The sequence below is a fragment of the Alligator mississippiensis genome, chromosome 12 (assembly GCF_030867095.1).
Source record: "Alligator mississippiensis isolate rAllMis1 chromosome 12, rAllMis1, whole genome shotgun sequence".
NCBI lineage: Eukaryota > Metazoa > Chordata > Crocodylia > Alligatoridae > Alligator > Alligator mississippiensis.
Window position 1 is genome coordinate 3796590 of NC_081835.1, and position 14257 is coordinate 3810846.

Sequence of the window (14257 nt, forward strand, 5' to 3'; positions counted from 1 at the left end):
TTTAACAGAGAGGGTTGTCACTTGGCCAAAGAGCTGCAGAGACTTGCAGGAAGGAGCTGCGATTCACCACCCCTCTCCAGGCCTTTGGGTAGGAGTCAGCCACTTCACTCCTTGGCAAGGTGCAGTTTGCTGCACCCTTCATGCCCAGCGAGTTCTGCTCTGCATGGCTCTGCCCACTGTAATGGGCACAAAGGCCTCCCTTTGGGGGCTGCAATATTGTCTGTTATAGCCACACTCAGGGGAGCTTCTGTGTCCCCCGTCAAAGCAAGCTCATTAGCGAGACAGGCTGACATTCACCCCGGAGCAATGTCCTGCTTCAAGGGATGGCATGGATACGAGTGGCATGCTGACTGCCCACTGGCCACCTGCACAGTACCAGATTTTGCACCTGGTCCCCTCACCCAAGCCCTGGAAAGCAGATGCACTTGCACCTTGGTACATTTATTCTTCTGTGCAACACATGCCTTTTTAAAGGGGGTGGGGAATAAATCCAATTGCAGCAACAGCACCATCCTGTTGTCACAAAGTCACCTGCAAAAATGAGAGCAGTCCTCTTGTCCAGATAAAAGAGATGCAGATAAGAGAGAGCAAATCGCATGGCAGTGTTGCTTACCCAGCCAGACACAGGGCATGGGCAAAGGAAGAGGAGCTGGGACACTAAGTTCAGCGAAGCTGGACATCTTAGGCTAACCTCAAGGCCTGAGTCTCATACTGGGATCTTACTCCTAGCTGCACTACGGATGGAACAGGCCCTATTTTGGGGGCATAAGCAGGGGTTCAATGTGTTGGGCCTCTGCCCAGGTATGAAATCCACCCACCGGGCCAGATTTCCACCCCAAACCATAGGGAACAGACAGTAAATGACCGTTCTGCACATGCATAAGGGATATCCACATTGCAACAGGAAAATTCATGCATGATGTGCCCATAAAATCTAGCTAGCTGGAGTAACTGCAGCAAACGTGAGGAGCCAAAGAACGTCTCCCAGTGAGTCCTATAGTGACAGTGACTCCTCGAGCCCGAGTGCACTGTTTTCCAGCACACACACCTGCTCAAGCCTGCACTACCATGTCTGCCCTATCACAGGTACCCAGGTCATGATACCCCAGCTGATATAGATGAGGATGCAACCTGCAGGGCATACCCTGAAAACCTGGATTCACTCCTCAGCTCGGAGGCAGATTTGCCTGCCTGACCTGGGGTAAAACACGTTGGTGCCTCAGTGCCCACCTACACGATGGGATGAGAATCCTGTTTCACTTCACTTCATTTTATAAATCAACTGCTTCAAATCTGTGAGCTGCCTAAATTCAACAGCAAGGAGGGGCCTTATTAGTAACTAAACCTCTGCATGGGGCAAGCATAATTACATCTAGTGCATTTGGACATTATGCATGTACTTGTGACAGTGAACTATTTCTTGGGAAGTAAGTGCTGAATTTTCCGCAACAGAGGAAGGCTAGCAACTTGCAAACCTCAATACAGCCCCACTCCAGATCCTCACAGGCTTTACAGCTTACCAAGGTAGTTATCATCTTCTGGTTTCCCTGAGTAACTGTGCTGACGCACGTCAATATTTGTAGCACCAGCTGGTATGCGGACCACAGTGTTATAACCTAGAAAAGATTTAACAGAAACTCAAGGCTATTATGAAGCCATTTCATTTGCTTTTTACTGGGGAAGGGAAATGGGCAAAATGACCTAACTTGTATAGAAACCAATACTTGTCATCTGGGGAGAGCATAAATAGTCCCAAAAGAGACTATGCTGCAGCTGGAGGGATTTTGCATTTTACATTAGTGCTTTTGTAGATTATGGGCGATTAAGGGTTTTATAGGCCTGTGTTTTTCTCTGTAAAGTTTTTAGCAACAGATTCTTACCATAACGCACTGTGTTAAATGTGCCTGCAACCGTTTTGCACGAAGAATTATCACCACCGCAAACGCCACATTTATCTCTTCTTGCTTTTGAATTCAGCACGTGGTCGCATCCCGCTTGCTTTATGAGACACAGTTAAAAAGACACATTCAACAAATATTAAAGACGACGGAATTTTACAGGTCTTCAAATTAAGTCAGGCTAATGATTTGTGTACAGACACCACCGCCAGGCAAAGCTTTCTAATTTCCCTGTGTTTAGTTAGCTTGCAGCGTCACCATTCACAATGGATCCTTTTTTCAAACAGCATGTCTACGAAGCGAGATGCTACCGCTGCAATGTGCACACTGCTGCAAGATCAGGGGAGGGGGGATTTCTTTCCAGAGCAGACAGTTTATTATAACTTAGTTCTCACTAGTGCCCCCGGGTCCCAAGGGGCGGTGTGTGTGGCCCTGGGTCTGGGCTTCCCAGGCTCAAAAACAGCATGGCAACATTACCCAGTTCTGGTACAAGGGCAGTGCAGCATGAAAAGACATCCTAAATAGGCTGTTCCTAGACAGAGGAACTGCTGAATGGGGGGGGAAAAAGTATGAATGGAAAAATGGGGTGGAAAAAAGTGTAAATGGAAAAATGAATTCCTCCAAGGGATGACCTTCCAGCGAGCCCAGTGCTAGATTTTGCACCCCCCTTGAAATTGGGGGTAGATTGGGGCTCAGCCCCCCAAAAACCGCAATACCGAAAGCCAGACTTTCCAAAGGATCCTGTGCCCTGTGTGTTGAGTGGTGTTTCAAAGACCTGCCGCTCCTAGGTGCCTTGCTCAGGCCTCTCTAAAATCTGACCCATGTTGTATATGCCGAGCCATTTTGAGACCTCCAGCCCCACCGCCGAGACGAGCCAAAGAAGCCCTGCTAATAGGCATCCATGCAAATAATGGTGAAGAACAAAGCAAGAAAACAGGCCAAACAAGTGATCTCTGCCACGCGAACAAGGAAAAAACCTTGTTAAACAGGAGGAGGAAGACGACTTACCCGGCACAGGCCTTGCACGCAGATGTCATTTGTGTCTGGGCCGCAGGGGGTGCCATCAATGACTCGGTCCCTGAGCTGATAGTAGGCAGTATTTCCCGCTACTCTGCAGAACAGCTTGCATCGATCTTTCATGAGAACTGCAAAGGCAGAAGGTGGTGTTATCCTCCATTTCATCCCTCCCACGCGGTGGTGACCAACTCTTTCCCGGTGCACTTACTTCCGCTGTACTTGGGAACCCAACGCACGTTAGGAGGTAGACCATTGATGTTGAAATGCTTCCCGTCAAAGTCAGCACACTGCTCATCGCGGAAGTCCCTCTTCAGCTTCGAGCATGGGTCAGTGTTGCAGGATTTGAATTTCATTCGACGCCCCACGCAGTATTTTCCACCGTTTTTGGGCCTGTAAAAAAAAAACCCACAAAAAAACATACACACCCACAAGTTTTAAAATGCAGAGCTTATCAATCACAACCAGCCGGCAGCCCCTGGGCCTCGCATTCAAGCATCGCCTCTCTTCCCCAGTGCAAAAGATAAGCTTTTCTTTCGAAAATTTGTCCTTAACCTCACTGGTGTTGTAATGGCACAGGGCGCTTGTAGCTAACAACTAAACCATCCCAACAACAGCTCGGCAATGATCTCCAGGGGACAGCCCCACCGTGAGCGGATGGGGAATGGCCAACTTGCAGGAGGTACCTCTTACCGGGTAGGAATCTGTCAGCTAAAGGTGGGCTAGCAATAAGGGTGACACTGCTACCAGCTTCTACCTGAAGAGCTCAAATGCCTTCATAACGTGCTTTGGAAGACAAAGATTTTTTTTTCCGGTCTACAAGAGGTGAAATAAAGCACAAATAAAGCAAAGCGATTGCTCCAGTCACAGGAAAAGCCTGTGGATTAGCAGGCGATGGACCCCAATGCCCATATCCACCGCTTTAAGCACAGAAGTCCCGCACATACAGACACGGCTGTTGCTAGTTAGTGGCTTACTCAAGACCCAGAGAAATGCCCCCGGTCCCTCACTCCCAAGTTGCAGGTCTCAAGTACTAGAGGCAAGCTTTAGCAATGACAAGAGCTTGAGTGCTCAGGATGTGGTGGTAGAGATACAAAGAGGAGGCACTTTCACTATAGGACTTGCTGGAAGGTCAGTCCGAAGGACGACTGCCCTGGAAATGTTGATAATACTTCAACGGGCCACTTCTAAGACTTCAGAGCGTGACAAAGGATGCACAATGCCTTGCAAAACATGCAATGGTCCAGTGTAAAAGCTGCTCGGCTACTTGTCACCTACTTGTAAAGTTTTCAGCAATCAGCTTCAGGTTTTCCCACGCTTCCCCTCATACCTGAGGGGGTCTCTAGATATATCTGCAAAACCTTCTCATCAACTTTGCAAAGTCCTTCTTGCAAACTCCCTTCTGCTACACGGCCAGCAAAAAAACACCCTCAACCATGAATATGCATCAGGTGTCCGGAGATGTATCACTGCATTGTCTCTCAGTGCTCCCTCTGTTTCTTGTATCTGCTTCTTCCTCTGGTTTCAGACCCAGATGGTAACCCGCCTTGGGCATATGCCATAATGCCTGTGCTATGTTCATACGCTACCCTGCACAACAGGACCTTGCTGAATAACCAGGAATACCAAAGTGCAATACCCTGCACAACAGGACCTTACTGCTGAATAACCAGGAATACCAAGGTGTAACAGTTGAACAACAAAAATAATACGGCAGAGGAATAGCAGCAGAAGGCACCTGCTGAGTTTGGCCCAATGTGCACGAACTGCTGCCTACATCTGCCATTTCAAGCTACAGGTCCCCAGGGTGGAAAATAAAGTTATTGGTGCACCCAGTTGTGAGCTCCCCCATCCAAATGGGTGTTTACTCAATAGTTTGGTAATGCAATCAAATGCAGAGGCAGCAGCTCTCTCCTTCCCTGGCGTTACTGAAGGAGTGTGATTACATTTTAAATTAAAGGCAGGAGAGGTCAATTTAGATGACTCATAAAATAACAGCATCCAAGGGGCAAAACTTATACCAAGCCATAACCAGCACAAAAGGGGATGCAATAACATTAATCTCAATTGTGGGGCTTGTAAAACGGCTGCCACCCGAGGTGTACTAACCAGGTCTCTGTTTCATGTACTCCCCCCCGCCTCCTTTTTTTTCTCTTGATCAGCTGTAAAAGCACAAGACCATTCATGACTGCTAAATGTACGGACCACAAAGTCTACCTAGTAGAAAGCAGCATTTCATAAACCCAAGCCTGATTTTTAAATGCACAGGCAGGACCCTGAATGCCGTTAGGAGCTGCAAGTGTAACATCCATGGGTGCTCCAAAATTCCCAGCGCAACTGGATTTCCACAAGTCAAACCAATGACAAGATACACGTTTTAAATTAAAAGACTTCCTGGGATTTCCCTAACGAGCCGCAATATTAACCTGAAATGAAAGAAACTGCGCATATTATGAGAGGATCTTCAATAAGCGAGCTGACAGCAAGCTATATAATTGGCCAAGTTATTATTTTAATATCTCCCACACCTTAAAAAAAAAAAAGACATGATGTGCGGCCTACAACCGAGAGCGTACGGTCTCTTTTTAATAGCCTTTTTTAGTTCTTCTGGAGCTATCTTCCATAGATCTCAACACAGTTTACAAATGACAGGATAATCCCTATTATACAGATGGGGGAAACTGAGGCACGGACAAGCAAATGCTCTTGCTTAGCAGGACTAGTCCAGCCGTGGAGGACCCAGAGCTCCAGTCTCCAATTCCAGTGCCTCCCACAGCTTAAAGCTATTCAACGCTTGTGCACTCCCTTTTAGTGTGAGCATCAGGCCTTAGCATGAGCAATAGGGCATGAATGATTTTGAGCAAAAGCTGAAGGCTGCAGGGTCTGGGTTTCTTGCATGGGCTACGTCTCCAAAGCAGACACTCGGGTCTATCTAAATCTCCCCCAGATTCCCAGCCCCGACATCAAACGTCTCTCCAGCAACAGACTGCATCGCTCTAATTCTCACCAAGCCTTACTAGAGCCCCACATGCCAGGCCTCGTCCCTCATCAGCACAGACCACGTCCTTCGCTGGACCAAACACCCCGAATGATAACATCTGGGTGTTGTTCACCTGCCCCTCCACCAGCATCAGCTATGCCACTGGGACCAGCCTTCTTGGCAGGCATGCTAAAATAGCCCTGCACCCTCCCAGTGCCACTCGGATCCCTTCCCCCGACCCGATCTGCCGCTCGGATCCCTTCCCCAACCCGATCTGCCGCTCGGATCCCTTCCCCGACCCGATCTGCCGCTCGGATCCCTTCCCCCGACCCGATCTGCCGCTCGGATCCCTTCCCCCGGCCCGATCTGCCGCTCGGATCCCTTCCCCCGACCCGATCTGCCGCTCGGATCCCTTCCCCCGACCCGATCTGCCGCTCGGATCCCTTCCCCGACCCGATCTGCCGCTCGGATCCCTTCCCCGACCCGATCTGCCGCTCGGATCCCTTCCCCCGACCCGATCTGCCGCTCGGATCCCTTCCCCCGACCCGATCTGCCGCTCGGATCCCTTCCCCCGACCCGATCTGCCGCTCGGATCCCTTCCCCCGGCCCGATCTGCCGCTCGGATCCCTTCCCCCGACCCGATCTGCCGCTCGGATCCCTTCCCCCGACCCGATCTGCCGCTCGGATCCCTTCCCCCGACCCGATCTGCCGCTCGGATCCCTTCCCCCGACCCGATCTGCCGCTCGGATCCCTTCCCCGACCCGATCTGCCGCTCGGATCCCTTCCCCCGACCCGATCTGCCGCTCGGATCCCTTCCCCCGACCCGATTTGCCGCTCGGATCCCTTCCCCGACCCGATCTGCCGCTCGGATCCCTTCCCCGACCCGATCTGCCGCTCGGATCCCTTCCCCTGACCCGATCTGCCGCTCGGATCCCTTCCCCTGACCCGATCTGCCGCTCGGATCCCTTCCCCTGACCCGATCTGCCGCTCGGATCCCTTCCCCTGACCCGATCTGCCGCTCGGATCCCTTCCCCTGACCCGATCTGCCGCTCGGATCCCTTCCCTCGACCCGATCTGCCGCTCGGATCCCTTCCCCGACCCGATCTGCCGCTCGGATCCCTTCCCCGACCCGATCTGCCGCTCGGATCCCTTCCCCGACCCGATCTGCCGCTCGGATCCCTTCCCCGACCCGATCTGCCGCTCGGATCCCTTCCCCTGACCCGATCTGCTGCTCGGATCCCTTCCCCTGACCCGATCTGCTGCTCGGATCCCTTCCCCTGACCCGATCTGCTGCTCGGATCCCTTCCCCTGACCCGATCTGCTGCTCGGATCCCTTCCCTCGACCCGATCTGCTGCTCCACTTTCTGCTCCCTGCATTATCTTATCCAAGCATTACCTCTCCCCCGTAGTGCAAAAAATGCGTTTTTTAACAGGAAATTGCATAATTCCTATTATACAGATGGGGGAAACTGAGGCACAGATGAGCAAATGTCTGCTTGCCTGCCCCCTCCCCAGTGTACCCATGATACATGGCCACCCCGATACATGCCATCACTTGCTTATAGTGCCCCTCTGCTACCTGTGTAAGGAAATGAATGGATACGCATTTGACTTTGAGTCCAAAAGTCATAGAAACCTGTCGCAGAACCCTTTAACCTTCCCGGCGTCCCATCACTTTGTCCGTATACGAGCAAACAAAAAACCCAGCTTCAACGCTGAAATGTGAAGCAAGACATCATCCACGGGCTGGATTGTGTGAATGGTCTCAACGGGAACTACAGATTTTTATCCCATTATCTGGACTACTATTAACACAGTTGTCCCTCGAGGCGTTAACTGCCTTGTGCATCTCAACTGAGCCCATCGATCTACTCTCGTAGAGGTGTCCCTTCCTCTCCGTATAAAACCCTTTCTTTTTGCATCCTTTCGTACCATCTGAAGCGGCAGGTTGCTGTCTGCAAAGGCTCATGCCTCTTGGAGCAAGTTAGTCTCCAAGGTACCACCTAGACCTACTTTCCGTCTAACTTTAGACTACCCTCTCGACTCTCACTTTGCAATGCTCCAGATGGAGCACTTACATAAGAACAGAAGTTGAATTTTGAGCTCTAAGCATTTTCATCCTTACATGAACATTACCGATCGCTCTCAAACCTAAATCATTCATTGTAGGTTTCAAAAATTAAACCGATTCATGCGCTACTTTCATTTGGAAACCTTTCTATTCCAATCGCTGTAATTACACGGTGGCCTTAAATTATGCAGAATTCTTAAACAGACCATTTAAGAGAAATATTCTGATTATGTGAAGCCTTTTTTTTTTTTTCTTTTACTAAGCACAATGCTTCAATTATGAACACATCTCATTAAGAGAAGATGTGCTTCTTTCTACGATGCTCGTAAACAAAAAGGATGCAGGATTCGTGTTGTACCCCACCAGATCAAACTAGGCCTACAGACCATATACAATTATCCACTTTCCTTCCCTAGATGGGAAACTTCTGATTCGAGTTAATCTGCTGTATTCACCAGGCAACCGTAAACCAAGAGCTGTAAAAAAAAAAAAAAAATCACCATCTTGCCAGGAGGTGCCAGTTTCATAACTTTGTCATTAAAATTTCTCTTCAGCCAGTATTTGAGGCTTAAGCACACTTATAACACTGACATTTCAAACTAGCCCTAAACCATCCTGACAATTTTTCAGGCTCTTTAAAAACTTTAATGACTTAATATTGCTTTTCACAAAATCTGAGTAAACAGGGCACTCTGACCCTAAGCCTGAGAAACGAACTGATTTCACAGAGCGGGAAGTCTCACCGATTGCACGTGACATTTTTAGTGTCACAAAGAAGCACTGACACATCGGAGACTCATCCAGTGTTTTTATACATAGTCATCACACAGCTACAGAGGTCACCCCATTGTATGCACACTCCCACTATACCAGAAGCATCTCTTTTCACAGGTAATTTCTATTATGAACTCTATTTCCACTCCGACAATATTCTGCATCCAACTGGGATACTGCATACAGCCCTGGCTGAGTCACTCCCAAAGGCATAAAAATACAAGAGTTTCAGTACGCGGCTTATTAGATCAGGATGCCGCAGGTCATCCTGCTCCTGCGCTAACTTGTTTCAAATATAGAATATATTTGATGTCAATATGAAGCTTCATTTATTCAAGGCACCCAAGCCATTATGACTGGTTAAAGAAACCTGGATCCAACCCCCCTGTCCAGAAGCATGCTTAAAAAAGGGTGTGCGCGTGTAATGTAGCACACCGCCGTCGACACTAGTGACACAGTTTCCCTGAGCAATTCTCAGTGGTGCTCAAATTGCTCCCACAAAAGGGTTTTGAACACGTACATCACAGTGTGGCAGCACACGTGATTCAGCCACAAATCTGCTCGTGGACGAACAGAAGAAACTTATTAAAAATCCCAGTCGTAATGTTTGGCATGAACTGGGTTTACATGTTCTGCGTTGCAGGGGTCAAGCCAGGTGTTGCCAGGACAATCTTCCTTACCAAATACTTCATTTCTAGGGGTAGACTGCAGAATTACAGCTCAATTCACACGCATCAAAGCAGGATCTATCCAGGAGAGTCATGTCCTCCAAATGGGCATGTACTCCCTGTCCAGGTGTGCGCATGCTATTTTCTATACAAACCCCTGCTCTGCCATTTATTTGCGCAAACTGGTGTGTGTGCACGTGCATGTGTATGTGTGCACGAAACCTAGTGTCTGTCTGTCCTGGAGCTTCTGCGCTCAGCTGGAAGTGTGCAATAATGTGTGCAGTGATGACATGCACACAAGAGCAAGCCACGCTTTGAAAACTTGGCTATAAAAGATATGCGATCGCTTCTTTGCAAAGAGACTGACCGTGCTTCAGTAGGAGAGGCTAATGCATCTTTTAACCCAGAGCTTTTTTACCAAGCATTGCATAACCAGTTCCTCAGTGGGTAAGTGGCCCAACAGACTGGTTTGCAGACGTGCTTACATGTCACGCCAAGTCAGCTCCAGTGCGTGGATATTCTTGGGATATACTAAAAATGGAGACGTGACTACAACCACGTTTGGCGATAATACCAGAGACCTTTCATGAAAAGAGAGCCGCCAGTGCTGATGTCTTAAGAGTTGCACTTTTTCATACGATTATCACAACCACACCTCATTTTGCAATGCAGAGTTAGCCGTACTGATACCATATGTGATATATGGCAGCAGTTGGCTTCGTCTGTACCTTGATTTCCCAAGTGAAAGGTCTCTGTAGGAAGGGTCTGGTCTGATTTGCTGCTACAATCCTTTAAGTGCCTGTCAAAACACAGTCTGCTCCCATCTTAGAGGTTTACAACTTCCTACAAAGTGCTCATCCATGTAAGTGCCAGAGCCGATTACAGGCAGAGGCAGTAGCACCACTCCCAGTAAGACTAAATGGGCGTTTTATCACTCGAAACGCTGCATCTGGGAGGCTCCCAGCTCTTCATGCTATACGGCTCCATAGCCTAGAAGCTGCCAACCTCAATTCGCTGTACCAAAAACTTTTCAACATTTAGCACACTTTGCGCAGAAAAAGTCAAATTCCCTGGCTTCAGATACCTGGGCTGCCTTGTCTTCTTTATCCAAGGTGTAAGAAAAAAAATAAAGTCAACACGCTTCAAGGATAAAACTGCCTAACTAGTTATTTCTTATATTTTAGAAAAAAGTATTTTAGGGAAAAACTAATGTTTCAAAGAGAAGGCAATACGTTCACTCCTTCCAACAATGTTTTGATCCTGCTCGTATCTGTACCATTATAGAGATCTGCTGATTAGGAGAAGGCAGAGCCTGGGCGGTCACCCCATGATGTCAAATGTAAATGGCCAAAGGATCATCCCGGTGAACCTCTAGGGACCGGGGAGGGCAGAACTTCTCCCTGTGCACACTTCAGGTTGGGCTCAAGAGGGTTGTATCTCCTTGAAAGAAATGAAGGAGAATAAGCACGCTTGGCTGTTTTCAAACTGAGATTTTCGATAGTGCATAAGACAGTTAAGAAATGCAAAACTCTAGGACTCTTGGTTCAGAGATGGTACCTTCCATTAGACCAACTGAGAAATTGCAAAAAATATATATATATTTTTTTGTAAGCTTTCAGGCTCACACGCAAGCCTTCAATCAGGCTCAGAGAAAGTTAAAGGTGGTTAAAAGTCCCCAGAGGTAGGAACAACAGGGGCTTTTGACCACCTTTAAAGCTTGCAGAAAAATATATATTTTTTTGCCGTTTCTCTGTTGGTTGCAATATCTGAACCAAGAGTTGTACATTTTTGCATTTCTCTTTGTCTCGAACCAACACGGCTACCAAATACCTAGGACAGTTAAAGCACCCAAGTCCAGTGGGAGCTTAGAGCCTAACTCACTTAGGCATTTATGAAAACCTGACCCCACTATCCAGTGTTTCCCACGAAGTACTAAATTCAACTCCTCTGTTAGGCCCGCGTGGTTTCCTTGCAAACTGCCGCAATCCAAATAGATGGTGCTGCACACGCCGGGAACGTCCACGTGTACAACGCTGTGCTTCCTCTGTGCGTGCAATTATGATTTCTCTGGAAACAACCGTCCTGTTTCTCCATTGCTCAATGCTCCAGGTGAGAGGGGACCATATGGCCCCTGCCGACCCACTGCAGCCAGGCCCCTGAAATGCAAACGCTTGCCACACCTGTGGGGTTTCTCAGCGGTCATTGAACTCCTTGGCTGATGCCTGCTCCCCTCAGCCTCAGTTCTCCCTTTATTTTGAGGTCTGGCCACATGAACCAAGCTGCCCCCTCCTTGCACTGCTTTCAGGCCAGTCTCCCAGGTATAAAAATCTCCCTTCCTCAATTAACACTCATCTACCACTGACTTCAAAAGACTTGCAGACGATTTCATGAAGCGGTGCAGAAACCAACACCAATGCATCACTAATGGCAATTTGCTTGGCAATAAGCTCTTTGAGACCCGAGGCAAGGAAGTCAAATGAGCCCTGTCTCAAAGTGCTGGCTTGCATTTTATTTCAAACCCCCTTCCTTCAACAAACCCTCCAGGATCCTCTCCACTGCCCTCCGCTCCCTCCCTCTGCTTCACCTGGAATGGTTTTCTTTCACTCCTCCAGGTTAACAAAGACAGAGAGCAGGCAGCTAAGGCAGAAGCCCGCAGAGCCGCTGCTGTAGAGACAGCTTTCAAAGCAATCACTTAAGCTAATAGTAATATTTTGCAGGAAACATGTTGATCCCATTCAAGGTCGAGGACAAAAATCCCTGTGATTTCCAAGAGTCCAAGATTTTGTTTTGCATGCATCCTTACAGAAAACATTTTTAAATGCTATGGTTTAATAGGGTGCAGATTTCTGGAGTACTGCACAGGATCTCTAACTGGCAGGAGCAGCAGGAGCTGGTAAGGGGAGAGGATAAAAAAAAAGAGATGTAGCTGGAGTTTCCCCTCCCTGCAAAACAGGAGAAATGGCACTCTGGGCTCACTAACACCTACATGGTGTCTTCCTCCCCCATCAAGGAGAAATGGCAGAGAAATCTCCAGCCAGAGACACTAGCTGGAGTGGGGATGGTCACGGCATAGCCCTTGCACGCTCAGAACACTTTCTGCAGCTTGGACTGGACCAATCTGCCCTGGAAACCGAGGGCACCAACATTTCCCTCTGCTTCCTCCTTCTCTTCTGAAGCTCACATGCACCAGGCTCTTACACACTGGTCTCAACACACACCCCTCATTGAACTATTAAAGGCCCACACGGCGTGTGTTCACATAACAATGGCAGGCTAGTCTTTTCCTGGTGAAACTGCAATGGCTCAAGGTCCATGAGAGCAGGGTGTAGCCTCCACTTCAGGCATTGCAATATCTGAATATACACAGACGATGAGCTCTAGGGTCTCGGTGGCCTGATCGATACTCTGGTCTGCTCAGGCCAGGTCTCTCACGCGATGCTTAGGAAGACTGAAAAGCAGGGCGTGCATCGCCCGTGTACTTACTCGGGCCTGTTGCATTCGCGGACTGCAGTTTTTATGCCCCCGCCGCAGGTTCTCGAGCAGGTCCCGAAAGGACTCCAGGACCCCCAGGCTCCATCCGTGACGGGGGCCTCCCGTTCTTTGGGAACGCACATCCCATACCGACAGTGCTGCATGCAAAAGAGGACGAGACAAAAACCAATGAACACCAATACACCGGAGGCTGGAGGCCAGCAAAAATATTATCTTACTCTTTAGCCCACAGTCCTTTGCTTGCTTCTTCTTAAACAATGCATTCAAATGAAAACGGACAATCGACAAACCAACTTTATCTACTGCTCCTTTGTCACCTAAACCCCATTTGCATAAACCTGCGAAGAGAGATTTGTTTAAATGCCAGGGCAATAAAAATCAAGGGGTTTGATCCAAGCCTATTTATGAAACTCCCAGGACCTGGTTAGGAAAGCCCTTTGGAGTCCACACTTTGTGTTAACTTTAAGGACATGCTTAAATGCCTTCCCGAATCGGGGCCCCTTGGACTTCAGCAGCAACCAGCGCAGAACGTGCGGCGGCACGCTGCTCTGCAAACAATACGGCCAAAGAAGCAGATTCAAACTTTTGCATCCTTAAATGGTGAAGACTCCCGGAGAAGCGATTTATGGAGAAAAGGACAACGGCAATGCCAGCTGCACAATACTCCCTGTTTACTGATCCTGAACCACAAAGCAGCATTAGCAGGGCTAGCTTTGGGTGGGTGGGGGGGTGGAAATTACTTATCTGATTTTCTGGCTAGAGGTAGGAGCCACAACATTTCAGACAGGGATATATTCAACAAGTCTCGTCGAGACCAGATGAAACACCAGAAAAAAGGGAAATAAGTCACTAAAAATGGCAAATTAAACTAGTGAATGATCATTCCTCATCCCAACGTGTTTTTTCCACATCACAATTTCCTCCAAAAACCTGGTTTTCAAGTAAGTTTTGCTGGCGTAGCTGTGTCACTTGCAAGTGGAGTGGTCATTTTCTATTTGGACTTTAAACCAGAGCGCTTAACTTACTTCAGTGGAAGAATGAATTTATTTCCATTTTAGTAACAGCGGTGGCAGACCCGGCCCGTTCCACACACTTAACCAATGGAGCTCACCTAGCCAAAGGGCGAGTGTCAAATGCCACTGGCAAAACTAATGCTGTTGCCTACGTGGTTCATTCTGTCTGGAGAATTGGCATAAGCAACCATGACAAAAAATAACTCCTTTGTTGGCATAAGCTGCACCTCTCCCATGACTTGTTTGCTGGATTGAGTACACAGGCCAGAGTAGGCAAAGCTTGAGGAACAACAGGGCAAACCTTGACCCCAGGGAAGCAGATGGCAAAGCATCCATGGACAGACAAC

General features: G+C 48.5%; 1 protein-coding gene across 4 annotated transcripts in view; it reads right to left on the reverse strand.

Annotated features, from left to right (window-relative positions):
* The window catches only part of ADAMTS9 (ADAM metallopeptidase with thrombospondin type 1 motif 9), a 109622-nt gene that overhangs the window by 62693 nt on the left and 32672 nt on the right, over window positions 1-14257 (reverse strand). For all 4 annotated transcript variants that reach the window (XR_009455874.1, XM_059715417.1, XM_059715418.1 and 1 more), the window contains exons 12-16: window positions 12889-13034; window positions 3124-3305; window positions 2907-3043; window positions 1881-1998; window positions 1521-1616 (exon numbers count right to left, since the gene is read on the reverse strand). Coding sequence is in view for 3 of the 4 variants with exons in the window: in XM_059715417.1 (XP_059571400.1) it covers window positions 1521-1616; window positions 1881-1998; window positions 2907-3043; window positions 3124-3305; window positions 12889-13034 (679 nt within the window). In the remaining variant the exon portion in view is untranslated. The remainder of the gene's footprint in view (window positions 1-1520; window positions 1617-1880; window positions 1999-2906; window positions 3044-3123; window positions 3306-12888; window positions 13035-14257) is intronic.